At 43.7% G+C, this 26,651-nt stretch overlaps 1 protein-coding gene and 1 long non-coding RNA gene across 3 annotated transcripts in view; one reads left to right on the top strand and one right to left on the bottom strand.

Annotated features, from left to right (window-relative positions):
* Nucleotides 1-25,706, top strand: part of LOC145518140 (uncharacterized) — a 34,357-nt gene extending 8,651 nt beyond the window's left edge. Inside the window, exons 3-8 of the long non-coding RNA XR_014062633.1 lie at nucleotides 5,547-5,872; nucleotides 7,045-7,123; nucleotides 9,579-9,656; nucleotides 14,020-14,123; nucleotides 23,052-23,165; nucleotides 24,236-25,706. This is a non-coding gene — a long non-coding RNA (uncharacterized LOC145518140). The remainder of the gene's footprint in view (nucleotides 1-5,546; nucleotides 5,873-7,044; nucleotides 7,124-9,578; nucleotides 9,657-14,019; nucleotides 14,124-23,051; nucleotides 23,166-24,235) is intronic.
* The window catches only part of ENPP6 (ectonucleotide pyrophosphatase/phosphodiesterase 6), a 97,982-nt gene continuing 83,528 nt past the window's right edge, over nucleotides 12,198-26,651 (bottom strand). Inside the window, exon 9 of one of the 2 annotated variants that reach the window (XM_081521884.1) lies at nucleotides 12,198-13,253. In XM_081521884.1, the coding sequence (XP_081378010.1) occupies nucleotides 13,242-13,253 (12 nt within the window). In that variant the 3' untranslated portion in view covers nucleotides 12,198-13,241. Of the gene's footprint in view, nucleotides 13,254-21,988; nucleotides 22,330-26,651 lie in introns of those variants that run through there. The other variant, XM_081521883.1, reaches the window with a different exon arrangement.

Raw genomic sequence — 26,651 nt, 5'->3', positions numbered from 1 at the left:
TCCATGGTCCAAACATGTGAACCCAGCCTGCACATCCAGACCCATGTGACCCTAAAGCACGTGTTTCCAAGGCCTGTGGGGTGAACCCAGCCTGCACATCCAGACCTGTGTGACTCTAAAGCACGTGTACAGGGGCCCGCGGGCACTCAGTGCTCCCAGCTCTGCTGATTGCAGGCTCTCAGCACGACGGTATGACGTCACCAAACCCACAGAGTTGGTGGAAGCGTTCTTTCTGCCTTTAGGGGGCCCCACAGTCGGGGCTCAGTGTTCACTGCCGGTACCCCTGCAGCTCCGGATTCCTCCTCCTGATGGATGGGGGGAGGGAAGATCCTGAACAGAACAAACTCTCCGGCTTTCCTGTGGCCATGTGCTGTGCTTAGTCTCTCAGTTGGGTCTGATTCTTTGTGACCCCATGAACTTAGCCCACCATACTCCTCTGTCCTTGTGATTCTCCAGGCCAGAATACTGGAGTGGGTAGCCTTTCCCTTCTCCAGGGGATCTTCCCCACCCAGGAATCGAACCAGGGTCTCCTGCGTTGTAGGCGGATTCTTTACCAGCTGAGCTACCAGGGAAGCCCTCTGTGGCCATGGAAGTTTATGAAAAGCTCTTCTAACTGCAGTGCTGTCTCTTTTACTGCTCTCAAGCTTCATCCACCCGGGATGAATGGAGTTTATCTTTCTCAAATTAGGGAGTTTCCTGAACTAGAGAACAGAGAGGAAAGCCAGTGCCATGCCGGAGCAACCCCTGCGATGCTTTCACCAGAGCAGACTTGCTTCATAAGCTTAAAAGCCTGTAAACACTGTTTTCCTAGCCAATGGTTTCCCATCTAACTGAGGAGTGTTCATGGAGGCTCACATGCTCCTGTGTTTGGATGTAACCTCCCAGGGAATCTGTCTCCAAGGGAGGAGAAGTGAGAAACATTCTTCAGCTCTCCACTCTATGCTCCATGATTTAGTCCATCAGAATCTATTGAAAGTGTTAGTCGCTCAGTCCTGTCCAACTTTTTGTGACCCCACGGACTGTAGCCCACAAGGCTCCTCTGTCCCTGGATTCTCCAGGCAAGAATACTGGATTGGGTAGCCATTCCTTTCTCCAGGGGATCTTCCTGACCCAGGAACTGAACCCAGGTCTCCTGCATTGGAGGCAGTTTGTTTACCATCTGAACCACCAGGGAACAGTTTGTTGGGCAGGAGGTAAACTGAGACTTTGACTCCCTTTCTTGTTGCTTGCTGCTTGAAAGCAAGCAGCATTTAAGGGCTTGGAAATGTTCAGCCATCCACGCCCATCATCCACTCTCCCTTACCTCCTGTGCCCACATCAGATGTATGCAGAGCTTAGCCCTGGAAGTTAGATGGCTTATGTAACTCACCACTGTCAATTATTTTGATCACTCTACCAGGGTAGCTTAAGTAGCTGGCATCCTCTCCTTTTCAAGAAGGGGAGATTTGGACTCAGTCTCTTGTCCACAGTGACAAACAGCAGAGTCAGGAATCAAACCCCAGCCAGCCTCACCCCAAAGCCTAGATCTCAGGGATGTCAAGCTGCCTTCTGTACTTTTAGATCAATGGAAAGTATCATTTTGCCTTCTATTTATAAGATTGAGTTACTTATACAATTTGTGATTCCAGTGTTTTTGGAGTGTAGCATGCCAAACCAGGCTTGCAAAGGGTCACAGCAGAATGTGTCCACAGTCTAACCACAGTGCTGTTTACAGAAGACAGACTTCAGAGCAAGAGAAATTCCACAGAGCGTCGTGTTTCTATAAGCCAAGCTGTCAGGAAGTTTCTTTTTAAAATAGTATTTAACTTTTTTTCTATTTATAAAAACAATGCACAATCAGTGAAAAAAAAAAAGTCTAAGCAAATAAATGGAAAAAAAGCCACCTATAATGTTAACATAATGGTATACACGGTTTTAATATTACTGTTTGTACATATATATGTATACATGCATATACAGGACTTCCCAGGTGGCGCTAGTGATAAAAGGTCCCGCCTGCCAATGCAGGAGACATACTAGACAAGAGTTCGATCCCTGGGTTGGGAAAATGCCATGGAGGAGGGCACAACAACCCACTCCATTATTCTTGCCTGGAGAATCCCATGGACAGAGAAGACTGATAGGCTACAGTCCATGGGGTCACAGAGGGTCGGACACGACTGAAGTGACTTTAGCACCCATGTATGTGAATATAGGCATACATCTTTTAATAAATGTATAATGTATTAATATGGCTTGTGTATTTAATATATCTATAACAGTATATATTGTATATATAAAATCTCTTAATAAAGTTAGATTAATGCATTAATCTAATTTTATATAATTATATATAAAATATACATATAATTTTATATATGTATGGCTGGGGTTTCTTTTAAGCATAACGTTTTCTCTCACCATATGGCCAGCCATTAGCCACTCCATGGATCGATCCAGGGTCTTCCTCCAGGCCATCTCACCTTACAAGCAAAGTGCTGCCCTGGGAGGATTTCCTGTCCTTGGCTGCCCTGAATGGGGCTACAATGACTATCAGCCCACTTTGGGCTGGTGCAGGTATCTGGTAGAAGAGCATCTAAATCTGGGCCATCTCTTTTCATCAGTTGGTCACTGGGAATTTGCCAAGAGCCCATGGGTATCGGCTGAGGTTGTCAGTGTGGCTGGTCTGAGCGTGCTGGGGTATGACTAACTGGCTCCTGGGCTTAATCTGCCTTCAGGAACAGTTCGACATCAACTTGTGTATATCATCTTTCTGTAATGGTTGAGCACTTCTTGAAATGTCCAATTTTATGGTCAAGCGGACCAGATAACACAAGTTCATGAATGGCAAGTACCAGGTGTCTGGTCACTTGGTGGACTGTGGTAGGTTGCCACTCTGCCCCTCCGCCCTGGTCCCCACCCCCCCTCAGGGTCCAATGGCAAGCTAGGAGCTGTTACCCCCAGAAGGAGAAGAGGTATTTGTTGGAAACTAGCTTAAATAATAAATCTTAAGGTCCTTCATTTTTGATGCTCCACTGAAGCTTGAGATGATAGGCTCTAAACGTGTCCTGTCCATCAACTGGTGAGTGGATACGGTGTGTTCATACAAGGAAAGTTATTCAGCCACAAAAAGAATGAAGTACTAATAAATGCTGCAAACTGGATGGATCTTGAAAGCATTATGCCAAGTGAAAGAAGCCAGACACAAAAACCCACATATTGTATGATTCCGTTTATATGAAATATCCAGAATAGGCAAGGCCGTAGAGACAGAAAACAGAAAAGCAGTTACTGCAGCTGGAAGAAGGCAGGAATGAGACGGTGTTGGGAGCATGACTGCTTAGTGGGCATGGAGTTTCCTTCTGGAGTGATATAAAAGTCCTAGAACTAGACAGACGTGATGGTTGCAAAACACTGTCAATGTACCGAACACGACTGTGTAATGGTTAAAAAGGTGAATTAGATTATGTGCATTTTACTACAATTTTTAAAAAGTCACAGAATTACATGAGATTCTTTTTGTAAGCACCCTTTGTCTATCTGGGAGTTTTAAGTTGTTATTACTTTTTTTGCATTGCTTTTCTTTATTGTGTCCTCAGACTTTTCAAATGGTCTGTAACAGTAGGTATTTCTCTTATGCCCAGTGTTTTCCAGGAAACCCTCCATTCACAGCCCTGTTTCTCCTGATCTGAAAGTGAAAGTTGCTCAGTCGTATCCGACTGTTTGCAACCCCATAGACGACACAGTCTATGGAATTCTCCAGGCCAGAATACTGGAGTGGGTAGCCGTTCCCTTCTCCAGGGGATCTTCCCAACCCAGGGATTGAACCCAGGTCTCCTTCATTGCAGATGGATTCTTTAACAGTTTGGTTAATTTCTCTGCAGACTTGCTCCATGGAAATTCCCTTGACTTACCTTCACCTGTACTTTGCCTGCACCTCTGTTTCCCCTCACCTTTTATGTTTCTGTTCTTTACTTAATTCAAGCATTTCTTCAAGTAATTGCAGATTGTCCCATCTGGAAATGTCTATAATCCACCCTCAAAACTGATTAATTAATTGCCATGGTTAATGATGTGAAGAGCTGACTCATTGGAAAAGACCCTGATGCTGGGAAAGATTGAGGGCAGGAGGAGAAGGGGACAACAGAGGATGAGATGGCTGGATGGCATCACCGACTCAATGGACATGGGTTTGGGTGGACTCAGGGAGTTGGTGATGGACAGGGAGGCCTGGCATGCTGCAGTTCATGGGGTCGCAAAGAGTCGGACATGACTGAGCAACTGAACTGAACTGAACTGAAATATACTTTGCCCTCTGCTTTTTTCTCGGAGAAGACAATGGCACCCCACTCCAGTACTCTTGCCTGGAAAATCCCATGGACAGAGGAGCCTGGTAGGCTACAGTCCATGGGGTCGCTAAGAGTCAGACACGACTGAGCGACTTCACTTTCACTTTTCCCTTTCATGCACTGGAGAAGGAAATGGCAACCCATTCCAGTACTCTTGCCTGGAGAATCCCAGGGACGGGGGAGCCTGGTGGGCTGCCGTCTACGGGGTCGCACAGAGTCGGACACGGCTGAAGCAACTTAGCAGCAGCAGCAGCAGCCGCTTTTTTCTAGGCTTCAGTGTTGCTTCTGTTTTCTCAGATGTTGCTTGTTTTTTCTCCCAAGACATTATGAGATTCTTCTAATTATCTATAGTATTCTGAAATTTCATTATGATATGCTTCGATACAAGCCTTTTTTCATGCTTTCATTTGTTCACATATTCCAGTGGTCTCTTAAAATGTAAAGACTTTTATTTTTCAACTCAGAAATTTTTCTGTGTTATATCTTCACTAATTTCCACTCCTCTATTTTCTCTAGTCTCTCTTCCCCAAACCCTTGTTTGTTAGATGGAAGACGTCATATATATTTCTCTTAGTTTTTTTATAGTTTCTTTTAGCCATGTCTCTCCCAGTTGTTTTTTTTTTTTTTAAAGAGATTTCCTTGACTCCTTCCTCCAATTACCCTATCGATTTATTTCATCTTGCCTCTCATTTTTTAAAAAAGATTTTTTATATGGGCCATTTTTAAAGTCTTTCTTGAATTTGTTACAATATTGCTTCTGTTATGTTTGGGGGTTTTGGCCATGAGGCATGTGGGCTTTTTGCTCCCTGGCCAGGACTGAAACCTGCACCCCTGCATTGGAAAGCAAAGTCTTAACCACTGGACCACCAACGAAGTCCTTCTCATATTTTTAATTTGTAAGGATTTTCAACTTGTTTCATACCCATTCCTTTGTCAAAACATCCTGCTTTAATTTTATAGATAAAATATAATTCTTCAATCTTCGAGGGAATGCCACAGTTGTGTGTTTCATTTAGTTCTTTCCCTATTTTCCACATCATTCCTTCCTTCTGGGATCACATTTTCAGTCTCTTTATCATGAAGTCTCTTTTCTACACTTTATATTGATCTCAAGTTATCTATCCTTTCATATTTAAGAGTAAGAGTTGAAAAGAAGGTTGAGAACATTATGTATTGGAATAAGGTTCTTGTTTTTTTGTTGTTGTTTTGTTTTGTTAGGTCTATCAGGCAGGAAGGCAGCTGTTACCGTTAGGAGTCCATCAAAAGCCAGAATGTGGAGGTCTTTCAAGGGGAAGGTAGTTATTTCATTTTCCAAAAAAGAAACTCTGATTCTTCAGCTTTGGAATGCTTAGGTCATAGCATTCTGTGGAATAGGCTGGGACGATGATTGCTTAATTTACCGACTTTTAAAGAAGCCACATGTTTGCAGCCTCAAGTTTCACCTCCCTTTTGCCATTCCGAAGTCTCCAATTCCTGAGCCCTGGAGGAATCCCGCAGGGCACGCCATCTCTCCTCCCTTTGATCCAGATTCCCCCTTCCCCCGGGTGAGTACTCATTGCTTTCTTCCTCCTCCTTGCGTAAGTCCATCCATCACGTTCCCCAGGCCTTCTTCCCTTCAGAGTTTTGTGGAAATCCCTCATCTGAGGATGGGCCCTCTCCAATCTCTCTGACACTGTGGGTTAATATGTTTTTAATCTTTTATTATCCTTACATTATAGGGTGTCTCCAGGGAGAAGATCTTTTTTTTTTTCTCTCTTTTTGCTATGGACTTAACCTCTCAATTTATTAATTTCGTCTGACTGCAAAATGATCTTTTCTAAAGTTACTTATAATTTTAAAAGTCTGTTATAAATCTCTTCCCTAATTGTGAGTTGACCTTGTATCCCCAAAGACTCTGCTTCACCAAGTTGCTTCAAGTCTTCCTCAGACTTAATGTTGAGTGAGTGAACAATTCAACTTTTTTTCCTAAAGGGACTGATTTATTTTGACCTGCTCCATGATCTCCCTAGAGTTCTTTGGAGAAGCATTAACCATCACATGTAGTTAACAACTCCTCTCTCTCACCTGGGTCAACCTGCACAGAGTTACTCATGTGAAAAGTATCTTGAAGGCAAGTGTTTGTCCTTGTGATTTTCAGGTTAGGGCTTACATTCAAAATGTCTCCGATTTTTGTCAATGACATCTTAATATTTGTAGATGTCTCTTCTAATTTTCAGTCCTATGAGACTTTTGTTATACTCAAGTTTCTGCTGTTCTGGACAAAGACTGTCTATCATTTTGAAGTTTCCTGTGGCATTTTCCCAAAGCGAATTTTGATCATACTTCTTATTCTGTTTTGAAGTCAGATGACTCTACATTTGGTGAAAACCTGTCTGGATATGTTGTGTGATGCAGAGGGAAGTTTTATTTTTGTTTTTCTCTATTTTTGGTTCTGTTGATCAATACAATTTAAAACCTAGTTAAACTAACAAAGTGTGTATCTAACAAACAAATTTCTTCATCATACAATACTATCGAGAGGAAACTCAATATTACATTTAGTTCTCATTATATGCCAGGCACGGTTTTGGAGAATTTGTATTCATTAATGCCTTTAACCCTCAAATGATCTTGTATTTTCACATTGTACAGATGAGGAAAAGGGAAGCCAGGGTATAAATTCAGGCTGTTGGGCTCAGAAGGACATTTTTGTGGAAAGTTGTTTCTTTTCTTTTAGAAATTGTCCAGATAATACCTCGTCCTAAGGAAGAGACATGAACCCTGGAGTTATTTTGGTGGAGAAATAGAGGAAGAAGGTAAATAATTATCTCAGAAATCAGAAGATGATACCCTTGTTTGTTAGGAATTATAAAAGTTTCGTTAAAAAAAAACAGGAACCACGAGAGCAGAATATAATAAGCCTTCTTGGTCTTGAGAAGCAATACTTTCATACAAATGTTTTAAAATTCTTCCATAGCCTCCATTCAATATCACTTTTTGATATATTATGGAAAAATATTGAAAAGAATTTTGTACCCAAATTGACTTATCTACTCACTCATTCAACAAGTTTTTTAATTCACTGCTACATCTATATACATCTATCTATCTATCTATCTATCTATCTATCTATATATATACACACACACATTCTTTTTTTAATGTTCATTTCCATTATGGCTTATCATAGCTGCACTCTTCACAATAGTTAAGATATGGAAACAACCTAAATGTCCATTGACAGAGGAATGGATACAGAAGAGGTGGCACATATGTGCCATGCATTACTGCTCAGCTATTAAGAAAGGCACAGAATAATGCCATTTGCAGCAACATGGATGCAACTAGAGATTATCAGTGAAGTATCACTCAAAGAGTATTTTTTGAGTACCAGCTGAGAAGCTGACATCAGTCTAGATGGAGAGGATGCATTTGTGAACTAAAACTGAGCTGACCTCAAGCAGGTTGTAGGCAGGTGGGGGCAGCACTGGCAATAAACATCAGAAACGGATGATGTGGCAGAGGATGCCACGGAAGGAAGGAAGAACAGCCCAGGGTAAGGGAGATTTGGAATCCCTAGGGAGATAGGCACAGATTAGTTTCCAACATGGTGGCTGGGATAAGCCTTTAGAGGTTAGAACTGAGCTGAGACTTGAAGGAAGTCAAGGCGTTAGCCTTGCTCTATCTAGGGGAAGGCTGTTCCCAGCAGAGGGAATCGCTAAAGAGGAGCACCCCAGCATGTTGGAAAAACAGCAAGGAGGCCCCCCAGCAAAGGGAAGAGATGAACTCCGAGAGGGATTGGGGATCCAGAATGTTGTGGGCTTCGTAGGTTGTTTTGGGGGCCATGACTTTTACTCTGAGTGAAATGGAAAAGCATGACAAGGTTTAACACGGTCCAACTTAGGTTTACAAAGACTGCTCTGGCTGCTGTGTTGAGAAGAGATTACAGAGGGACAGGAAATGGATCAAAAAGATTGCTAGGAGACCAGCAGGGTAACCAGGTGGGAAGTAATGGGGACTTGAACCATTGCAGGGGAGGAGATGAGGAGTGTTCAGGTATGAATGTATATTGAAGTTGGAGCCAGTAGAATTTTCTTATATTGGACTTGGGTTGAGAGAAAACTCAGGATGCAGGATTGAACTCTGGTTTTTTAACTTGAGCATCTGATGTCGCTTCCATGAGGACGATGGGCAAAGTTGTGGGTGGAACAGTTTTGGGGGTCTGTACCTATCGAGGTTGACATGTCAGTTAGACATCTGAGTGTCAAGCAGGCAGTTAGATTATACAAGTGAGGCGTTTGGAAAGGAAGTGTGAGCCAGAAATAGAAAGCACTCCCATGAATACTTGACTACAAGCGATTCATCTAGTTTACAGTCGGGTATACTTTTAAAAGCAATCATCGGGAGCACTTAGGAATTTGTATAAAGTGAGAACCTTTAAAATCTACAAACTGTCTCAAGTAAAGAAAATATTTGTGAATTCTGAGTCTAATAATCAGATGGTCATAATATGTTTTATAAATATTATGGGCCAAACCGTGTCTCCCCAAAATTCCTCTGTTGAAGTTCTAACCCCCAGTATCTCAGACTGTTACTGCGTTTGGAGACGGGGCCTTTAAAGAGGTAATTTAGATAACATGAGGGCATGGGGGTCGGCCTTAATCCAGTATGACTGGCGTCTTTGTAAGAGGAGGTTACAACACAGACACACGGGCAGGGAGGCACATGTGAAAACACAAAGAGAAGGCAGCCAACTGCAAGCCCAGGAGAGAGGCCTCAGAAAAAACCAACCCTGTACATGCCCTGACCTGGGACTTCTAGCTTCCAGAAATATGAGAAAAGAAATTTCTGTGATAAATGCCCAATCTGTGGTACTTTGTTATGTATTAGTACAAGGACACAACAGATAGCTAATTGAACTTGAATTAATTATGTAGGTTGTGTATTTTTACAGAGGTTTTATATATATATATATATATATATTTTTTTTTTTTTTTTAAATTTTGCAGAGTTTATAAGCACTGAAGTATGTGCAGTCTGGGCATTGAACCTGAGGCTGAAATGGCACTGGGGAGGGGCGGGCGGGGGAGGCACTGTGGTCAAGACAGAGAAGGCTTTAACTGAAGGCTTAGAAGTGCAGAATTTCCTCCCGAGAGGGTGAGCTCGCCTATTTTATTTGATGTGTATCTAGAGGGACGATAGCTTTGTGTTTTCTGTTTTCAATTCTGTCTTTTCACTTATTTTTTCCTGTCTGGGTGTTGCCTTTCACAGGGAGAAACGATGACTTTTTAACTCTACTCCTTTCAGAAGAAGTGGCTTTATTAGCATCTTTATCTTACCGAAGGTGAGGTGAGTCATTGAAATTTAATATCACTTATTATCCAGAATCTGGTGTGCGCCATGTGTGTGTCAATTTAAATGTGTTCATGAACAAGATATTGTGAAAACAGTTGTTAGGAGATTTAACTTAGTGCAATTAAGAGCCAGCAGTTGGGTACAGCAAGTCTCTGCCTGTTCACTACTCACAGCTGAACAGATCGAGTCACTTGGTCATGTGCTGAATATCATCATTTGCTCAGTGGTGTAGAGTCCCAGCTCTTGGTTTTGCTTCAGAAAATGTACTCGCCCATCAAGATTGTGGCCCTGAAAACCAGGGTCCCTTTCTCTGTCCTGTCAGAGGCTTTTACTCCAAATTCCAGGTTCAAGTTGGAGAGATGGGCTCCCTTCCCTGATGACGGACCTCCCTCCGACATTACTCTTCCTCCAGTGAGTCCTTCATCCTTACAAGCAGAGAGGGACCCTGTGCTGCCCAAGAGCCACCTGGGGACCACAAGCCAGAGTAGCCTCAGGGAGCGTCTGTCACACGCAGCCGCAGCCATGGTAAGACCAGCTGCCACCGTCTCCGTCACACGCAGACTCCAGCACATTTGGAGGCAGAGAGGAAACAAACATCGTGAGAACAGCTCAGTGACAGACCGCCGTGCCCCCCCACCCCCCCGAAACCAGCTCTGCCTGCTTTCCAGTTCCGCCCCCCACCTGCTCTGCACTTAACGATATTTGAGCTGGGGAATCGGAGGATTGAAGTAGAGCAACTGTGTCTTTAAAGCAGTCACAGGAATGTCAAAAACAAGCAGCAGCTCCATTGTAATGGTTTTTCTTGGGGAGTAAGCAGCCTGGCCGCCAGCACTGCCTCATCCGTGAGTCCCTGTGTCCTGAGTCACGGCCGCCCCTCCTGGGAAGAAGGATGCTTCAGAGAGCACGTGGGGCCATTTCCTTTCTCCTTGGCTGGGATTCGGGGTGTAAAACTCTCAGAACAAGGCTGGTCTCTCACACCTGTCACTCCCTCAGTCTATTTGTGCGGTTTTCTGGGCCTTTCTCTGTCATTGCCTGTGTACGTGCGTGGTTAGTTGCTTCAGTCGTGTCTGACTCTTTGAGACCGCATGGACTGGATCCCGCCAGGCTCCTCTATCCATGGGATTCTCCAGGCAAGAATACTGGAGTGGGTTGCCGTGCCATCCTCCAGGGGATCTTCCCAACCCAGGGATTGAACCTGCATCTCTTAGTCTCCTGCATTGGCAGGCAGGTTCTTTCCCCCTGGAGCCACCACTGACTAACAGATGCCAAATGGTTTCATGTTCTAATCCCCCCTCCACTAACTTTTCCATCAGCACCACACCCACCCTCGTAATGGGCCTGAACTTGCTATTGTCCAAACATGAGCTCCTGAACTGAAAACTCAACTTTATGATTTAATGCACAGGTTGGTTTTTTTTTCCCCCTAAGAAATTTATCTGATCTTGGCCAGGTTTTAGTTTGTCATTATGCCACATGTAATGTTCTTAGATTAATCTTCCTTCTCACTCCCTCAGCTTGGCTTTATATTAGTCATTCCTGGTTCAGAAATGCTTTATTTCTTCATATTCTGAGTACTAATATTTCAGATAGACATGGACAATCTCTTTGGAAGCCTCAGAGAGGCTTCATTTGACTGAGAAAGGGGTTGAGGAGAAATATCTTGTATCGTTCGTAAGATATTAAAAGGGCTTCTCTGTGTTTTTGTGTTGTTTAGGTTTTTTTAAAGAATGACCTGGGCTACACTTGAGACTTCTTGAGAGTTTGAGTCTGTCTGGCACTTTTATCTTTTACTGCTTCCCGTCTCAGTTTTATTCAGCGCCTGGCAAAAAAAAAAAAAAAAATGTCACAAAACTTCACCACAAAAACATTAGTCAGAGGTGAATGCTTTGTTCTTTGCCAAAACCTTGGAGAAAAGGGAGGTTCAGCATTTAGATTTCCATCCCCCTTTATCTTTCCTAGAAAGAGCTCTTCTTTGGAAATAACTCAAGACCACAGATTCTTCGTAATCCCACCTGTCTTTGAATCTTTGTGATTTTCAGTCTAAATAAAGTAAATGTTCTTGACTTTCAGTTGGGTTTCTAAATGAGGAAACCATGTGCAAAGTCCCTCCACAGGGCTGTTTTGGTATTTTAAACTTTTGTTCTCTCCCAAATGATGATGGTTCCTCAGTGAGTCTTGACAATAATTTCTAAATTAGCCTTGTCTGAACTTGTGCTTGGTAATCTCAGGTATTTAATTGTAAGTGTCGTAGATTCCTAGCATTTCCAACGCAGGTGTCAGATTAAAAAAGACAGTTTGACAGCCTCACTGCGTGGGTCATTTTAGTCATTTTCCACACCAGGAGCAAGGTAGTTAGTATTGTCCCCTCACTGCAGGGCTACGGTACATGTGACACTTCCATGTACGGACCGTGATGCACATTGTACCAGCGATTTTTCTTATGAGGCACCACAGAGGATACCATGGTCAGAAAGCCAGACCATGGAAAGCAATGAGGTAATTCTATGAAGAAGCGGAGTAGCCAGAGCTAATGCACAGTCCTGTCTGCTGAAAGGTTTATTTTACATAATTCTTGAAAAGTGAGCAGAAACCATGCTCTTAAATTGGCTTAAGAGAGATTGTGTGATGGGGGAAATCAGATGCGCAAAGTGTTCAAAGGAGGATACTTTGAAGCTTAGAGTCAGATTTGTTGTCTTCAGCTTCTTCCCAATTGCTGCTGAGAGCTCACAGCTGGTTTTGAAATCAGTCAGACTTCTGGACAAAGTAGGAAAAGAATCAACCATGGGGAGATGGCGATTTCTGGTACCGATTTTGACGTTGCTTCACAGTCAATGTTTTTTCAGTTCTTCCCAAATATTTATCCCTTTCCAGGCATCAGAATGCTCAAGTCCTTACCTCCTTTTTAGCTGGAATTTCACTGGAGAATTTAAATGCGTAATCAGTAGGTTGTTTGGTGAGCAAGGGATTCAGAGACAAGGGGAGTGAATTGTTTCAGGGGAGGATACCTCTGGGCGAGGGAGGGACCCATTACTAGTGCCTGCAGACCGCAGCCTGGCCACCTCTTCTGACTCCATCTGTGTCCATCCGTTCCCTGCTTCTCTGCATGGGTTGTACCCCAGGAATCTTGTCAATCCCTGGTTTGGGCTTTATCTCTTTTTCCAAGTTCTGGATATGTATCCACCCATTGCCCAAGTCACGCACATGAATGTACTTAAAGAGCACCTGCCTGCCAGGCTTTGGTTCTCAATTTTTCTCCAATCAAAGCATCATACAATTGATTTTGTGTCCCCCTCATTAGATCACACCCTAGTCCCTGCCTTCTGAGATTGCCCCATGTTGATTTTAATAGGATTAGAGATGGTTTCAAACTCAGTTTAGTTTACTGAATGAAAGTTTACTGGGCATCTACCATTGAAACTGAAAACATCCAGTGTCTCTTTTGGAGGAATTCAAAGGAAACAAGAGCCTGGTAAAGATGAGTAGAACAGAAAACTATTTCTAAATTCCTCAGTGGCATTGCTTCCTTCATGGATTCATGTCATTGCTGTTATTTTATATTACAGTAAAATTTCCAGTCTGTCACATTTCCCCCTGTGGAAAAAAAAAAATCAGTGAATGGTGCATCTTGGACGTAATTTGAAATAGATGAGTTGTTCCTCTTCTGATCACCTGCATGTAGAGTTGATGACTGTGGGATAAGAGAAATCAGCGGCCAACTTCCAAAGATCCCAAATAATGTCCTCAAATAGAGGGATACGTAAGGATCTGAATTATTTTTTAGCTTTTTTGAGGTATAATTGGCAAATAAAATTATAAGATAAGATGGACAACATGATGATTTGACATGTTTATACATTGCGAAAGGATTCTCTCCAATGAGTCAATTAATGCACCCATCACCCCCATATTTAAATTTGTCTGTGTGTTTAAGTTCTGTTCTCATAGCAAATTTCAATTATAAAACACAGTATTATCCACTAGAGTCACTGTACTATATACATTATGCTCTCAGAACTTATTCATCTTATGGCTGAAAGTCTGTTCCCTATTTCCCCCACCCCTGCCCCCAGCCCCTGGAAACCACTTTTCTATTTTCTGTTTCTATGAGTTTAACTTTTTTTTAAGATTCCACATTTAAGTGATACCATGTGGTATTTGTCTTTGTGTGACTTATTTCACTTAGCATAATACCCTCGAGGTTCATCCATATTATTGCAAATGATAGGATTTCCTTCATTTTTTAAGGCAGAATAATATTCAATTATATACATATATATATAATTATACATGTATCTCACATTTTCTTTATCCATTCACCTATGGACATACACTTAGGTTGTTTCTGTATTTTGCCCAGGGTGAATAATGCCACTAGGAACACAGAAGAACAGATACTTCTTTGAGATAATGATTTCCTTCCCTTTGGCTATACACCCAGAAGTGGAATTGCTGAATCATATGGTAGGTCTATTTTTAATTTATCCAATGTGCTTTATATATTATATTATCTATTATCTATTTTATATATTTATATATTTTATATATTATATGTAATGTATATATTATATATTTATATATATGATGCCTTTGGTGCCTGCCATGCCTATAGACCCTTCTGGGGAGTTTGGAGGAAAGAGAAAGTCAGTGAGCAGAGTCTTAGATGGTAGAAGCCTTGGATGAGCAGAGGCAGGAGTAAGAGCTGGCTATTCAGCCATGGCCTTGGAAAGGCTGGGTTCCTGGAATGATGTAGCCATAGTGTGAGGAGCAATGGGCAGATCCCACCAAGGGGACTGATGACAGCACCTCTAGAACTTGGCTTGCTTTTTGGCTTCCCTGCCAGGGCTGGATGGAGCCTGGCTGTTCTGGGCAGGTTCCCTGGTTTCTCTGGGCTCCCGTGCATGCCCAGCCCAGATGTCTGAGGCTGAGGTCACCTGAGTGGGTCTCGCTCCTCACTGCATAAAAGAGCATATTTACCAACAAGTGTCAGGAGCTTTGGGGGATCGGAGTCCTGCGAGGTCAGCTTTGCTTGTGCTGAGCCCTACCCTGTCACCAAAACTCTGGGCTTCACTTTCTCATCATAGGCTTCCCTGGTGGCTCAGACGGTAAAGAATCCACCTGCAATGTAGGAGACCTGGGTTTGATCCCTGGGTTGGGAAGATCTCCTGGAGAAGGGATTAGCTACCCACTCCAGTATTCTGGCCTGGAGAATTCCATGGACTGTATAGTCCATGGGGTCGCAAAGAGTCGAACACGACTGAGCAACTTTCACTTTCAGCCTTCATATGTGAAGATAAGGCTCTTAACTCCGCCCATACAGCACACACGTTGAGCTTTCTGTTTTTCCTTAGTAACAGTAAGAGAATTTTGCTTATCTACCTAATATTCTGGATGGATTTCACTTGTCTTGTGCCCAACAGCTCACATTTTGCCATACTTGGCATTTAAAGAGGGATAAACAATGGAGATGGGTGGCCTAAGGGGAGGGGATGGAAAGACCAGGAGGGAATTTTCTCTTCCTATCCAGTGAAGGTGACATTTTTATTCCAAACAAGAAGTCGAATTCACCAACTGATGGATTAGAGGATGATTTGATAAAGAGGGAAAGAGAGAACCACTGAGTTGCCCATAATAGAGCTCTGTGTGTGTGTGTGTGTGTGTGTGTGTGTGTGTGTGTGTATGTGTGTGTGTCTGCGTGTGTATGTTATGATATGTTCACCCAGACAAAACCTTCCCAGCCAGTTCCTGTGGATGTTGGGGTCTCAGGAAACGTGTGTCAAGATGGGGTAGTGGTGGTCACAGGACTAAAATTATGCAAATGACTCTTAGGGAAGAATTATTAGTTTTACAGTTAATGGAAATGAGAATTTACTTTTTTTAAAAAAATTGCACTCAGCTTCAGTTTATCTGTTTATTTACGGCTGCCTTGTGTGGCATACGGGATCTTAGCTCCTGAGCAGGGATTGAACCCTCACCCCCTGCAGTAGAAGCCTGGAGTCTTATCCAGTGGGCTGCTAGGGAAGTCCCCTGGAAATTTACTTTTAATTGGACAATTTTCTTTTCTTCTTTATAATCTAAAAATCTTACTTTATAATCTTAGTATAAAAGGTAACATGCCTTCATTTTAGATAAATTGGAAAATACAGAAAGCCCCACATTTCCCCAGAAATAAAAATCTTGGCTTTCATTCTTGGTCCCTTTATTGTTCATCCAAAGATTGAATAAGAAATTTCCAAAAAGGTAGAAAGCTCAAATCCAGATCTCACCTTCTGAACACTTGCTGCCCTTGAGGGGACTATCTCTTCACTCTCCATCAGCCTCTGCTTGCCAACGGACAACCGAGTTCCGGGTGGACTGACTCCTCCCTCCCTTGCAGGCTCTCCTGGTTTCAAATATCACCTCTTGACTCCAAAATCTGGATTTCCAATCTCGACAGTCCGTGTAATCAATCTTCTACAGAAAATGCACTGTTCACTCCATTTTCCTCTCTCCTTCTATCGCCCTAAGACATCTCTCTTACCAGATGCCAAGACTGTGACAACATCCTCTAAACTGCTCTCCCCCACTCCAGGGCCTTCTTCTAACCCATCCTTTATCCTGGGATTAATTTTAATTTTCCAAAGCAAGGCTTTGAACGTTGCCCTTCCCCTTTGCCTCTCTGGTGCCTCTAGGGTAATGTGCTAACACTTGACCCTGGAAATCAAAATGCTTTGCAGTCTTGCCCTTATTTACTTGATCAACTCATCTTTCCCATGACAGTCCAGCTATGGCAGAAACACTTCACTTTTACTGAAAATCCATGTGCTCCCCTGCATTTCTCAGCCTCTCTTGCTGTTAGACTGGGCCCAGGTGGCTGGGTTCTGCCTAAAGAGATGGGGGTAGAAATAAGGTTTGTCACTTCTGGGCTTGGCCACAACAGCCCCTACCTGGCTGTCTAGTCTCTCTTCAGGTTTCATAGTGTCTCCAGAGGCCACGTGTTAAGAAGTTGCTGCTACGATACGGTGGCACCTCTATCAGCCTGAGACCCCGAGTGTCCGTGTGGAGTAAAACACCCTGTTGACTCCTGCTGGACATGTAATATGAGTAAGAAGTAAGTTTGCCCCTGGTGGCTGGTTTAAGAATCTGTCTGCAGTGTGGGAGACCTGGGTTCGATCTCTGGATGGGGACGATCCCCTGAAGAAGGGAATGGCAACCCACTCCAGTATTCTTGCCGGAAGAATCCCACGGACAGAGGAGCCTGGTGGGCTACAGTCTATGGGATCACAAAGATTCCCACATGACTAACACTTTCACTTTTACTTTGAGATTTTAGGCTCAGTTTGTTACTAGACCTCTTGATTCTGAGTTAAGAGGTGGGAACACTCTTGAGTGGTCACACCAAGATGTGGGTAATGAAGGGTCAAGGGTAAGGGAAGGCTTCTCACACTGCTAATGAGTGGCAGGGGTGGGATTTGAACCCAGGTCTTACTCTACTATCTGAGAACCACACTGCTCTCGGGACATTGAAGACTCAACTCTGCAGAGCAAGCCCACAGAGCTCCCTGGGTTTTCCAGAATGACTCTGGGACCTTCATTTGGCCCCTCTGTTCTTGACTCCCAGATCCTGGATGCACCTCAGCTTACTTCCTTGTACCTGGTTAGGTCTTTCTAGGCTCTTCTGGAGGTCTCTTCTCCTGGGAACATTTCCAAATCTGAAACTGAGGACTTGAGCCTTCTCCCTCTCACAGCATCCTGGACATACATCATAGTAGAGTACTTCCAGTCTGCTAATTATCCACTTCCTGTATTCTGTGATGGAGTTGCTCTAGGCAGTGTGGACACCCTATCCCTGTATCCCGCTGCCTCCTTAATTTGCCCATCCTAAACCTTTGACACATGTCTGTCCAATAAATGAATGAACACGTGTCTGAATGATCACATCTAAAAATGCCTCGCAGTTATGCTATCTTGCATTAGAAGAAAGATGTGCTAAGTGTTTGAGATTTTTTTTTTTATCATGGTTACTGTAAAGGATTGAAATTTTCTTCAGTTACCTCTGACTATAACTTATTGACATCTTCAGCCTAAAACAGATAAAACAGTATCTAGCAGCTTTTCACTGTGCCTGTTTGGGGAACCTCCTGAGGGCGCATTTCGGGTGAATTATAAATTCCTCTTGCTCTATGTCTCAAATAGGTGTACCACTTTTTCTTTTACCTTTCACGGTTGTTGAAGACAATAAAGATTTTAAACTTCACCTTCTTGACCTGAATCTGAAAATAATGGCTTTCTCCTCCCAGTTTCAAGTCCAGCACTTAGACGGAGTGACAGAAGAAGGAGCTCCGAGTTAGGTAATCATGGCCCATTCATGGGGAGGCTTTGTCTTGCTTTAGACTGGAATGATGGCCGGCTTAGTAACTCTGGTGGATGGAAATGAATCTGGGAGGGAGCAAGGATCCATCGGTGTTGAGCAACTCACCTATGCTATGAGTACCACCTATGTGGTCCTGGGTGCCAGAGTGGGGAGAGACACCTTGAGGTGTTCACCCGTGTTCCTGCCCTGGGCCTCCCAGGCGGTAGGTCACCTTCCCAGTGGTGTGAATCCATTCTTACTCAGCATTGCCAGAAAAAGGCATTTTGGGGTAGAGGGAGAGGAAATAGAAGTTGCTTGAGCACCCTCGTCCCGCCCTAAGCCTTTTACTCATAGAGGGCTTCCTTGGTTGTGCTCAACACAGGGACAGGCCAGGCGCCCTGGCTACACCCCAGCAGCAGAGCGCATGCCCCAATCTCTGGCTGCTGGAGAGGCTGCCGGAAAGGGAGGTTGTTGTTGTTATTTAGTCGCTCAGTCGTGTCTGACTCTTTGCAACCCCATGAAATGCAGCACGCCAGGCTTCCCTGTCCATGGGATTTACCATACTGGAGTGGGTTGCCGTTTCCTTCTCCAGGGGATCCTCCTGACCCAGGGGATCCTCCTGACCCAGGGGTTGAACCCGGGTCTCCCACATTGCAGGAAGATTCTCTACCCCTGAGCCACCTGGGAAACCCCTGGAAAGGGAAGGATAGCCCCCAAACCAGGCACAAGATTCAACCACTCCCAGCTTATCCTTCTGAAAACTGCTGGATCCCAGGGCCCTGATGCAAGGCTGAAGGGTTGCAAGAAACTGGTGAGACAGAGGCCCTGTCGCAGGTGAAACCACCCACAGTGTATGACCTGGCGACCTGGCTGGGTTTGCACGAGGCCAGGATACCCGGTCAGTTCAGGGAAGGCTGTCACCTGTGTCCTGAGTCACCTGGTGGCTGGTACAAGGCCCCTTCCCGCCTCCCCATCACCATCACTGACTCCCACACAAACTGATGGTCTAAAACGTTACTGAGTTTTTCTTCCTGAGAGGATCTTCTCACGTTCACCCTGTCTCTCTCGATTTAGAGAGACAGTGAGAGCCACGAAATTCAAGTTACTCCCTGAAAGGCAGAGCCTGGGTGGGCCTCCAGCCACCGCATCAACAGACCACGTCTACCAGCCAAAATGTGGCGCCCTGGCCATCCTCTCTTTCTGATGTATAATTGCTTCCTGATTTTCTCTTTCCAAATGGAAATGAATTTTATTTTATTTGGTCATTTAGAGTTTTACAATGCAAAATTAACATTAGGCATTCTGACGAAGGAAAAAAAATAGCAGATAAACCAAAAGCACAGCATTTATGTCCTTATTATTTTTATTACTAATAGTTTGATTATCATTACTATTTTCTTTAAAATTATTTATTTTCAGATCATATTATTATCATAATTATTTTTGATTAGTGTAAAATTGGCTTAACATTGGTGTAAAATTTGCTTAGCCATTTTCAAGGGAGCGACTCAGTGGCATTTGGTTAATTCGCAATATTGAGTGACCATCACCTCTATCGAATTCCAAACCATTCTCCTTAGCCCCAGAGGAACCTCCAGACCTACTGGCAGCCCCTCCTTGTTCCTTCTTTTCTTCAACCTCTGGTAACTATTAATCTGCTTTCTGTCGCTATGGATTTATCTATTTTCAATATTTCATATGAATGGAATCACATCATATGTAATCTCTGTGCCTGACTTTTTTTTCAATGATTATTTTAAAGCACTGTTTTCTACAGTAAGAAATAGCTAAATGGAAAACATTAAGCTTAGTAGGATTATTAAGTGTTCACTCCTGAGTAGACTTTCATGTTCAAGGGTGCGGTGGTGTTTTATTTAATCTTTTTTTTTTTTTAACCATGCTATACATTACGTGCTCAAGACTAATTTGTCTTATAACTGGAAGTTTGAACCTTTTGATCACCTTCACCCATCCCCCACTCCCTGCCTCTAGCAACCACCAATCTCTTCTCTGCATCTAGGAGTTTGAGATCATTCAGTATTTATCTTCATCTGGCTTATTTCTGTTAACACTATCCCCTCAAGGCCCACTAAGGTCCAATAAATAAACAAATGTTTCATTTATCCTTGGTACACCCCTATGCCTGGGCAAGCTAGTACCACTGTCTTTTGTGCTTTATTACTACTGTTATTGGGCTTCCTGGGTAGCTCAGTCAGTAATGAATCTGCCTGCAGTGCAGGAGAACCGAGTTCAACCCCTGGGTCAGGAAGATCCCCTGGAGAAAGAAAGATGGCAACCCACTCCAGTATTCTTGCCTGGAAAATCCCATGGACAGAGAAGCTTGGCGGGTTACAATCCAGGGGGTCACAACAGTTGGACACAACTTAGCAACTAAACCACCACTATTGTTATTACTATTCATAAAGCACAAAAGGCTTTACTAATTAAAAAAGCACATTAATTAATAAAGCACAAAAGCCCCCAGTGGTACTAGGGGCTTCCCTGGTAGCTCAGCTGGTAAAGAATCTACCTGCAATGCAGGAGACCCCGGTTTGATTCCTGGATTGGGAAGATCCCCTGGAGGAGGACATGGCAACCCATTCCAGTATTCTTGTCTGGAGAATCCCATGGACAGAGGAGTCTGGCAGGAGGCAGTCCATGGGGCTGCAAAGAGTCGGACACGACTGAGCAACTAAGCACAGCACAGCATTACTATTAATACACTTTATTTTTAGAACAGTCTTAGATTTACTGGAAAATTAAGCATATAGTACAGAGAGTTAAAATAGAGAGTACATAGGAATGTACTACCCTCTGCCCTTTATACGGTTTCCCTTATCATTAACATCCTACCGTAGTACAGTGATGAACCATTGTCACAATTAATGAACCAGTGTCAATACATCATTCTCGAAGTCCATAGTTTATTCAGATTTCCTTAGTTTTTACATAATGTCCTTCTTCTGTTCTAGGATCCCATCCAGGACACCACATGACATAGTAACGTCATGCCCTCTTAGACTCCTCATGGCTGGGACAATCACCAGCCATGTGATTTTGAGGACCTTGACAGTTTGAAGGAGCTCTGGTCAGGTTTATTATGGGATATCCCGTTACCAGGATTTGACTGATGTTTTTCTCAAGACTAGACTGGCGTTGTTATGGGTTTTTGAAAGGAAGGTCACAGATGTAAAGTACCATTTTCATCATATTTATATTAAGGGTACAGATCAACATAATGTATGACTGTTGAACTTGACCTTGGTCACCTCACTAAGGCAGTGTTTGTCAGCTTTCTCCACTCCAAAGTTACTCTCATGGTCCATCCCTTCCTGACTTTTAAATTTAAAAAAAAAAAATCTTGTTCTCAGGACTAGATTGCACTGTTTATGTAACCAAGTGGATGCTTTGTGTAGATGCAGCCTTGAAGGTTTGAGTGGCCTTGATGTCTGTTCAGCATTGCGGCCATCAAAGCAGAGGCAAACCTATTCAGGGGCTGTGTGTGCCCCAAAACTGCAGCCCTAGTGATGAACACGGGGCACAATCCACACTGACAGGAGAGCCAGACTTTCTGCTGGGACGCAGAACACTTCCCATGAACAGTCAGCGGTTCTTTTCTGCTTGAATTCTTCCTTAAAGCTTTTCCCAGTTTTATCAGTCATGACGTCATGGCTAGTGTGAGCAGGCGCAGGGATGCAGGAGCAGAATCACATTTCATGTAGTCATTCAACAAACAGTCCTAAAATGGGCCCAGCATTCAGCAAGGGCGCGTCGTTAGGGTCATTAAGCTCCCTGTGACAAACAGGTTTTTGTCCTGCTTCAGTGTCACAAACGCCCCTTCACAAAGCAAGGGAATCTATTTAATACATGGCATATAATAGAAGCCCCAAAGGTATAGTTGCAAAACCTATCAAATAGTCATGCTGTTGCTTTCATGAAAATTCAAGTAAATGAGAGAGAAACTCTGGGCTCTTGACACCCGGATTTAGGAATAAACTTTTTTTTTTTTTGGTTGCCTCGGGTCTTGTGGCATGTGTGATCTTCCCTTGCAGCACTCAGACCCTCTAGTAGTTGTGGCGCTCAGGCTTGGTTGCTCCATGGCCTGTGGGATCTGAGTTCCTCAGGGACCCAACCTTCGTCCCCTGCATTGCAAGGCAGATTCTTAACCACTGGACCACCAGGGAAGTCCCTAGGAATAAACTTTTGCCTGGATGTTTTCAATTAGACAGATTAGGATGGTGGCGAGAGAACGCCCAAGGTCCTTTTCATTATCCTTTGCTGATACTTCCAGAGTTCTTCAGTGAAAAACTTGAATGTCATGCTTACCATTAATAAAACCTTCGGAAAAGACAGGAAGAAAATAAGCACCCCTCTTTATCAAATAAGACAGGGAGGGAACTGAATAAAGTTATCTGGGTAACTGGAGACTTTACATAATTATGTGGAAAGTAACTTTCTGGCTGGGAGCTTTAAATTCAGTACAGCACGTGGCTCCACTGACCCACCCTCTGGCTACGGCCCCAGAGCATGGGAGGAAGGGAGAGGGGGAGGAGGGCAGAGCGCGTGGAGGAAGAGGGTGGACTCAGCTGGACTGGGTAGTTTGCGTCTCGGGGGGAGGTCATTCTGGGGCTCAGGTGACAGATGATGAGCAGCAGACAAAAGCCTTTGCCCAGTAAACACACTTAGAAAGGTGGACAAGCAGAAGACCAGCCGATGGTCCATCATCACTGCCGCCCTGGTCATCACTGTGTGGTCAACTTGCACAGGGCATTCTGCTCTCCAAGGGCTGTTCTATCCATTTTCTCAAGAGATATTTAAGAATGGAGAGTTCAGATTGGTCAGTGCCTTTGACCGAGTGACATAGCAGTTACAGACTGAATGTTTGTGCCTCCCTCAGTTTATATGTTAAAGCCCCAACCCCCTAGTGTGGCTAGATTGGAGGTGCAGGAAGGAATTAAGGTCAAAGGAGGTCATAAGAGTGAGGCTTTGATCAAATAGGATTACTGTTCTTATAATAAGAGACATCAGAGAGCTTGCTTTCTCTCTCTGTCCCTGTACAGACACGCCGAGGAAAGGCCACTTGAGGTCACAGTTGGAAGGTGGCCATCTGCAAGCCAGAAAGAGAGACCCCACCAGAAACAGAACATGGTCTTGGACTTCTGGCCTCTAGAACTGTGAGTAAACAAATGTCTGTAGTTTAAGCCACCCGGCCTGGTATTTTGTTATGTCGACCCGAGCAGACGAAGACATTGGGAGGCACATGGAGCCTTTCAGCTGGAGCTTCAGGACTATGCTGTACTTGCCACCGAAGGTGAGGAAATAGGCTTATAGGCTTAAAACCTTCTTATATTGGAGTACTTTGCAGTCACTGCCCAAGACTTGTTTCAGTCTGTCAGGAAAGAGTGAAAGGAGCTCTGAGTTTGGTTTCAGCTACTGTCTCTGGTCCACCCGGCAGGGGGCTGGCTTGTCTGAGTTTGTCAGGTTTCATCACTGCAACTCCACTTCGGTCACCTGCCCCCAATATCTTCATTTTAATGACCTGGTTTATGAATAACCTGGATTCCCTTAGCCTGAAATTACCAGCTGACTTTAAGGTGGGTCTCTGCCGACTCCCGTAGGGCAATCCAGTGAGGGAGTGGGCTGCAGGCACAGCTGCACTGGGAACCAAGGTCAGGTATTGGTCAGGAAACCTGAAAGCCACTGTTACCATCTAGTGACCCAGTAACACCATTGTTCTGATCAGCTGATCACATCGACTCTGCTGAAAGCAAAATGCCCCCAAAGCTGGAACTTGGGGCCAGAGAAAATTATGGCAGAATAGTTGGAAAGCTCCTGGGTTTGTGGCCGAGTTGGGAAATCCCTGAAGAGGAATTCCTGGGAGAAACTGAGTTGCATCAGGGTCCCTAAGACCTGGCTTTGATAGAGGGGCAACTAGGAAAGTGTGGGCTGATCCCATTTCTAGGGGAGTCGCCTTTGGGACTGTCAGCCGCTCCATGACTCCTACCAGCTTTGATCTCCAGGGCAGGCCAAACGGACCCCTTCAATTTCTCTGAAATGGTGGGATTTATTTATGTCTGTATCGTATCTGCAGACGTGTATGATGTGGGCTTCCTCCACTGTGTTTCTTCAGCTGCACTTTCATAATTTATTCTGCCAGGCTCGGCCTGTCCTTGACATACCAAGCCATTAACTTGAAATCAGAAAAGGTCTGAAAGGCCTCTACATTCTTTCCTCTGATTATCAGGCCCTACGCTAGCTGGATATAAAGTCACCAGGCTCGAAGGGGAAAAAGAATTGGCCTAAACGGTCATGGAAAAATCTAAACAGAAGATTTTCTTTCTCTCTCCACTGGCAATGATTTATTTTCATGGTTTTATGAGACTTTAATGAGGAAACCTTATCTCTACGCCTGGTAATTATCAACCAAATTCCCATTTCCTGTCAGAAAATCCACCGTAAGTAAAAACAAAAAAGGTGGAATCGAGAGACTCTTTGACCTCTGCGAGCTGTATGTCTGAGGAATCACTCACTGCCACGCAGAGAATGTGATGGCGAAGCACGTGTGTGATGTCCCTTGTACACTGACTGCTGCTGCAACTGGACTGATGTGCAAATCAATTTAGTGTAACTCGATGCAAGCAGATGAAGATGCCCCGGTCCTGCTGAATGCTGTCTCAAGAAGCTGATTACAACAAAGGGAAGTGCCATTCCCCTCTTCAGTGCTTAGTCGCTAGGTCATGTGTGACTCTGTGCAACCTTGTGGAGTGTAGCCCACCAGGCTCCTCTGTCCATGGGATTCTCCAGGCAAGAATACTGGAGTGGATTGCCAGGCCCTCCTCCAGGGGATCTTCCCAATCCAGCGATTGACCCCAGGTTTCCCGCATTGCAGGTGGATTCTTTTATTGTCTGAGCCACCAGGGAAGCCCATGAATACTGGAGTGGGTAGCCTATCCCTTCTCCAGGGGAGCTTCCCAACCCAGGAATCAAACTGAGTTCTCCTGCATTGCAGGCGGATTCTTTATCAGCTGAGCTATCAGGGAAGCCCCATTTTCCTCTTTATGATTTAACCTAATTTCTAGTCTGGTTCGGTTCCTTCTGCTGGGTAAACGAGTTCAAACCTGAAGCAAAGGTCTGACAAGATGCTATGAATTTTGCCTTTTGAAAAGTTGAGTTTGGGGTTTTTTTTTGTTTGAGGGGATTTCTCTGGACACCAGTCACAGCTCTTGCCTGTACATACAGAAGCTACAATGTCAGTCACCTGGTGAAATTGCCATGATTCAAGCCACCAGGATGGATTCTTCCCAGCATCTTGGGATTGAAGCAGAGAGCTTGTCAAGCCTCCAAACCTCTAGGATGGAAGAGGAGCTCAAACGAGCTCACCAGAAAGAAGGAGTCCAGTGAGAGTGTTAGAATCTTTTTAGAATTTTAAGGCGCCATAGCACCCAGAGCAGCTAGGAAGTCAGAACACATCAAGTCTTTATTTTCAGTTCCAGTTTTGTTAACAAGGTGAGAATCTCTTTTTCTTGCACTTTCCTCTAGGTGTAAAATTTGTCATGCTCCCAAATAACCTACGAATTTCTCCTTGCCTGTTCTGTCATTTAAAAAGAACTATGTTCGTGCTTTCATTGTATCTTCACTGGCATCTGGGCCAGTGATAAGAGAACTGGAATAAGAATGTAATGACTTACTTTAAATTAAAGAAATAATCTTCAAAACGGTATTTTCAAGCCACTGCAGCTAGGACCGGATAGCCTTGTTTCAGGTACAACAAAGTGAACTCCGGGAGAAAGTGAGATGGGCTTCATTTGCTTGTGCCCTCACTAGAGCTGGGTACCACCTCCTTCATCCCATCACTGCATCCCTCCTGTTCTTCCCCTCCCCACGAGGGTAGGTAGGAACAGGACTCTAGACGATAGAGTTACTCTATAGCACACGAGTGGTCAACAGGTTTGACATCACTGCCATTTTTATTGTCTTTTCAGTGATTAATTCATTTATACCCTTGACTGTATATTGCAGGGGTATTCATGCATGGCAGCCTTTTTTGGACTAATCAATGAGCTGGGTCAGGCTTTTTTCTTCTCTTTTCTCTCTTGAGGAGCCATTTACAATTTAATCACCTTGCTAAGATCACAATGAAGAACAGGCTCTTGACACACCAGTATTATCCAGAAGAAGCATATGGCAAGAACAAGGACTTCTATAAATTAAGACCCAGACAGTATAAAGATCTAGAACAATACTATCCAAGAAAAATATTATGTGAGTAACAGAAGAAATTTAAAATTTCTGGTAACCTCATTAATAAAAGAAAAAGGAAACAAATGAAATTCATTTTAACATATTTTAGTTCACAATGCATTTCTAAAACATTACTATGTCCACATATATAAATGAAAAAATGCTAATTAAATCTTTTCTCTTTTTTGCATTAAATCTGTGAAATCTGGTGTCTTTCATACTTATATTAAATCTCTATTTGGACTTAAATTCAATTTCACATTTTAAGTTTTCAGTAGCCACATGTGGCCAGTGGCTACCCAATCACACAGCCTGAATACACCTCAGTCATTTATTTACTGCTCTGGGTACATGAATGTCTGTACTTAGTAATGGTGTGGAGTCTCCCCCAGAAAATTCTGCCTCCCCTGTCCTCTCCA

This window comes from Giraffa tippelskirchi, chromosome 8, assembly GCF_054371585.1.
Source record: "Giraffa tippelskirchi isolate mGirTip1 chromosome 8, T2T-mGirTip1v1.2.pri, whole genome shotgun sequence".
NCBI classification, from domain to species: domain Eukaryota; kingdom Metazoa; phylum Chordata; class Mammalia; order Artiodactyla; family Giraffidae; genus Giraffa; species Giraffa tippelskirchi.
The sequence above is the reverse complement of the archived record's forward strand: the minus strand, read 5'-3'. Positions and strand labels throughout refer to the sequence as shown.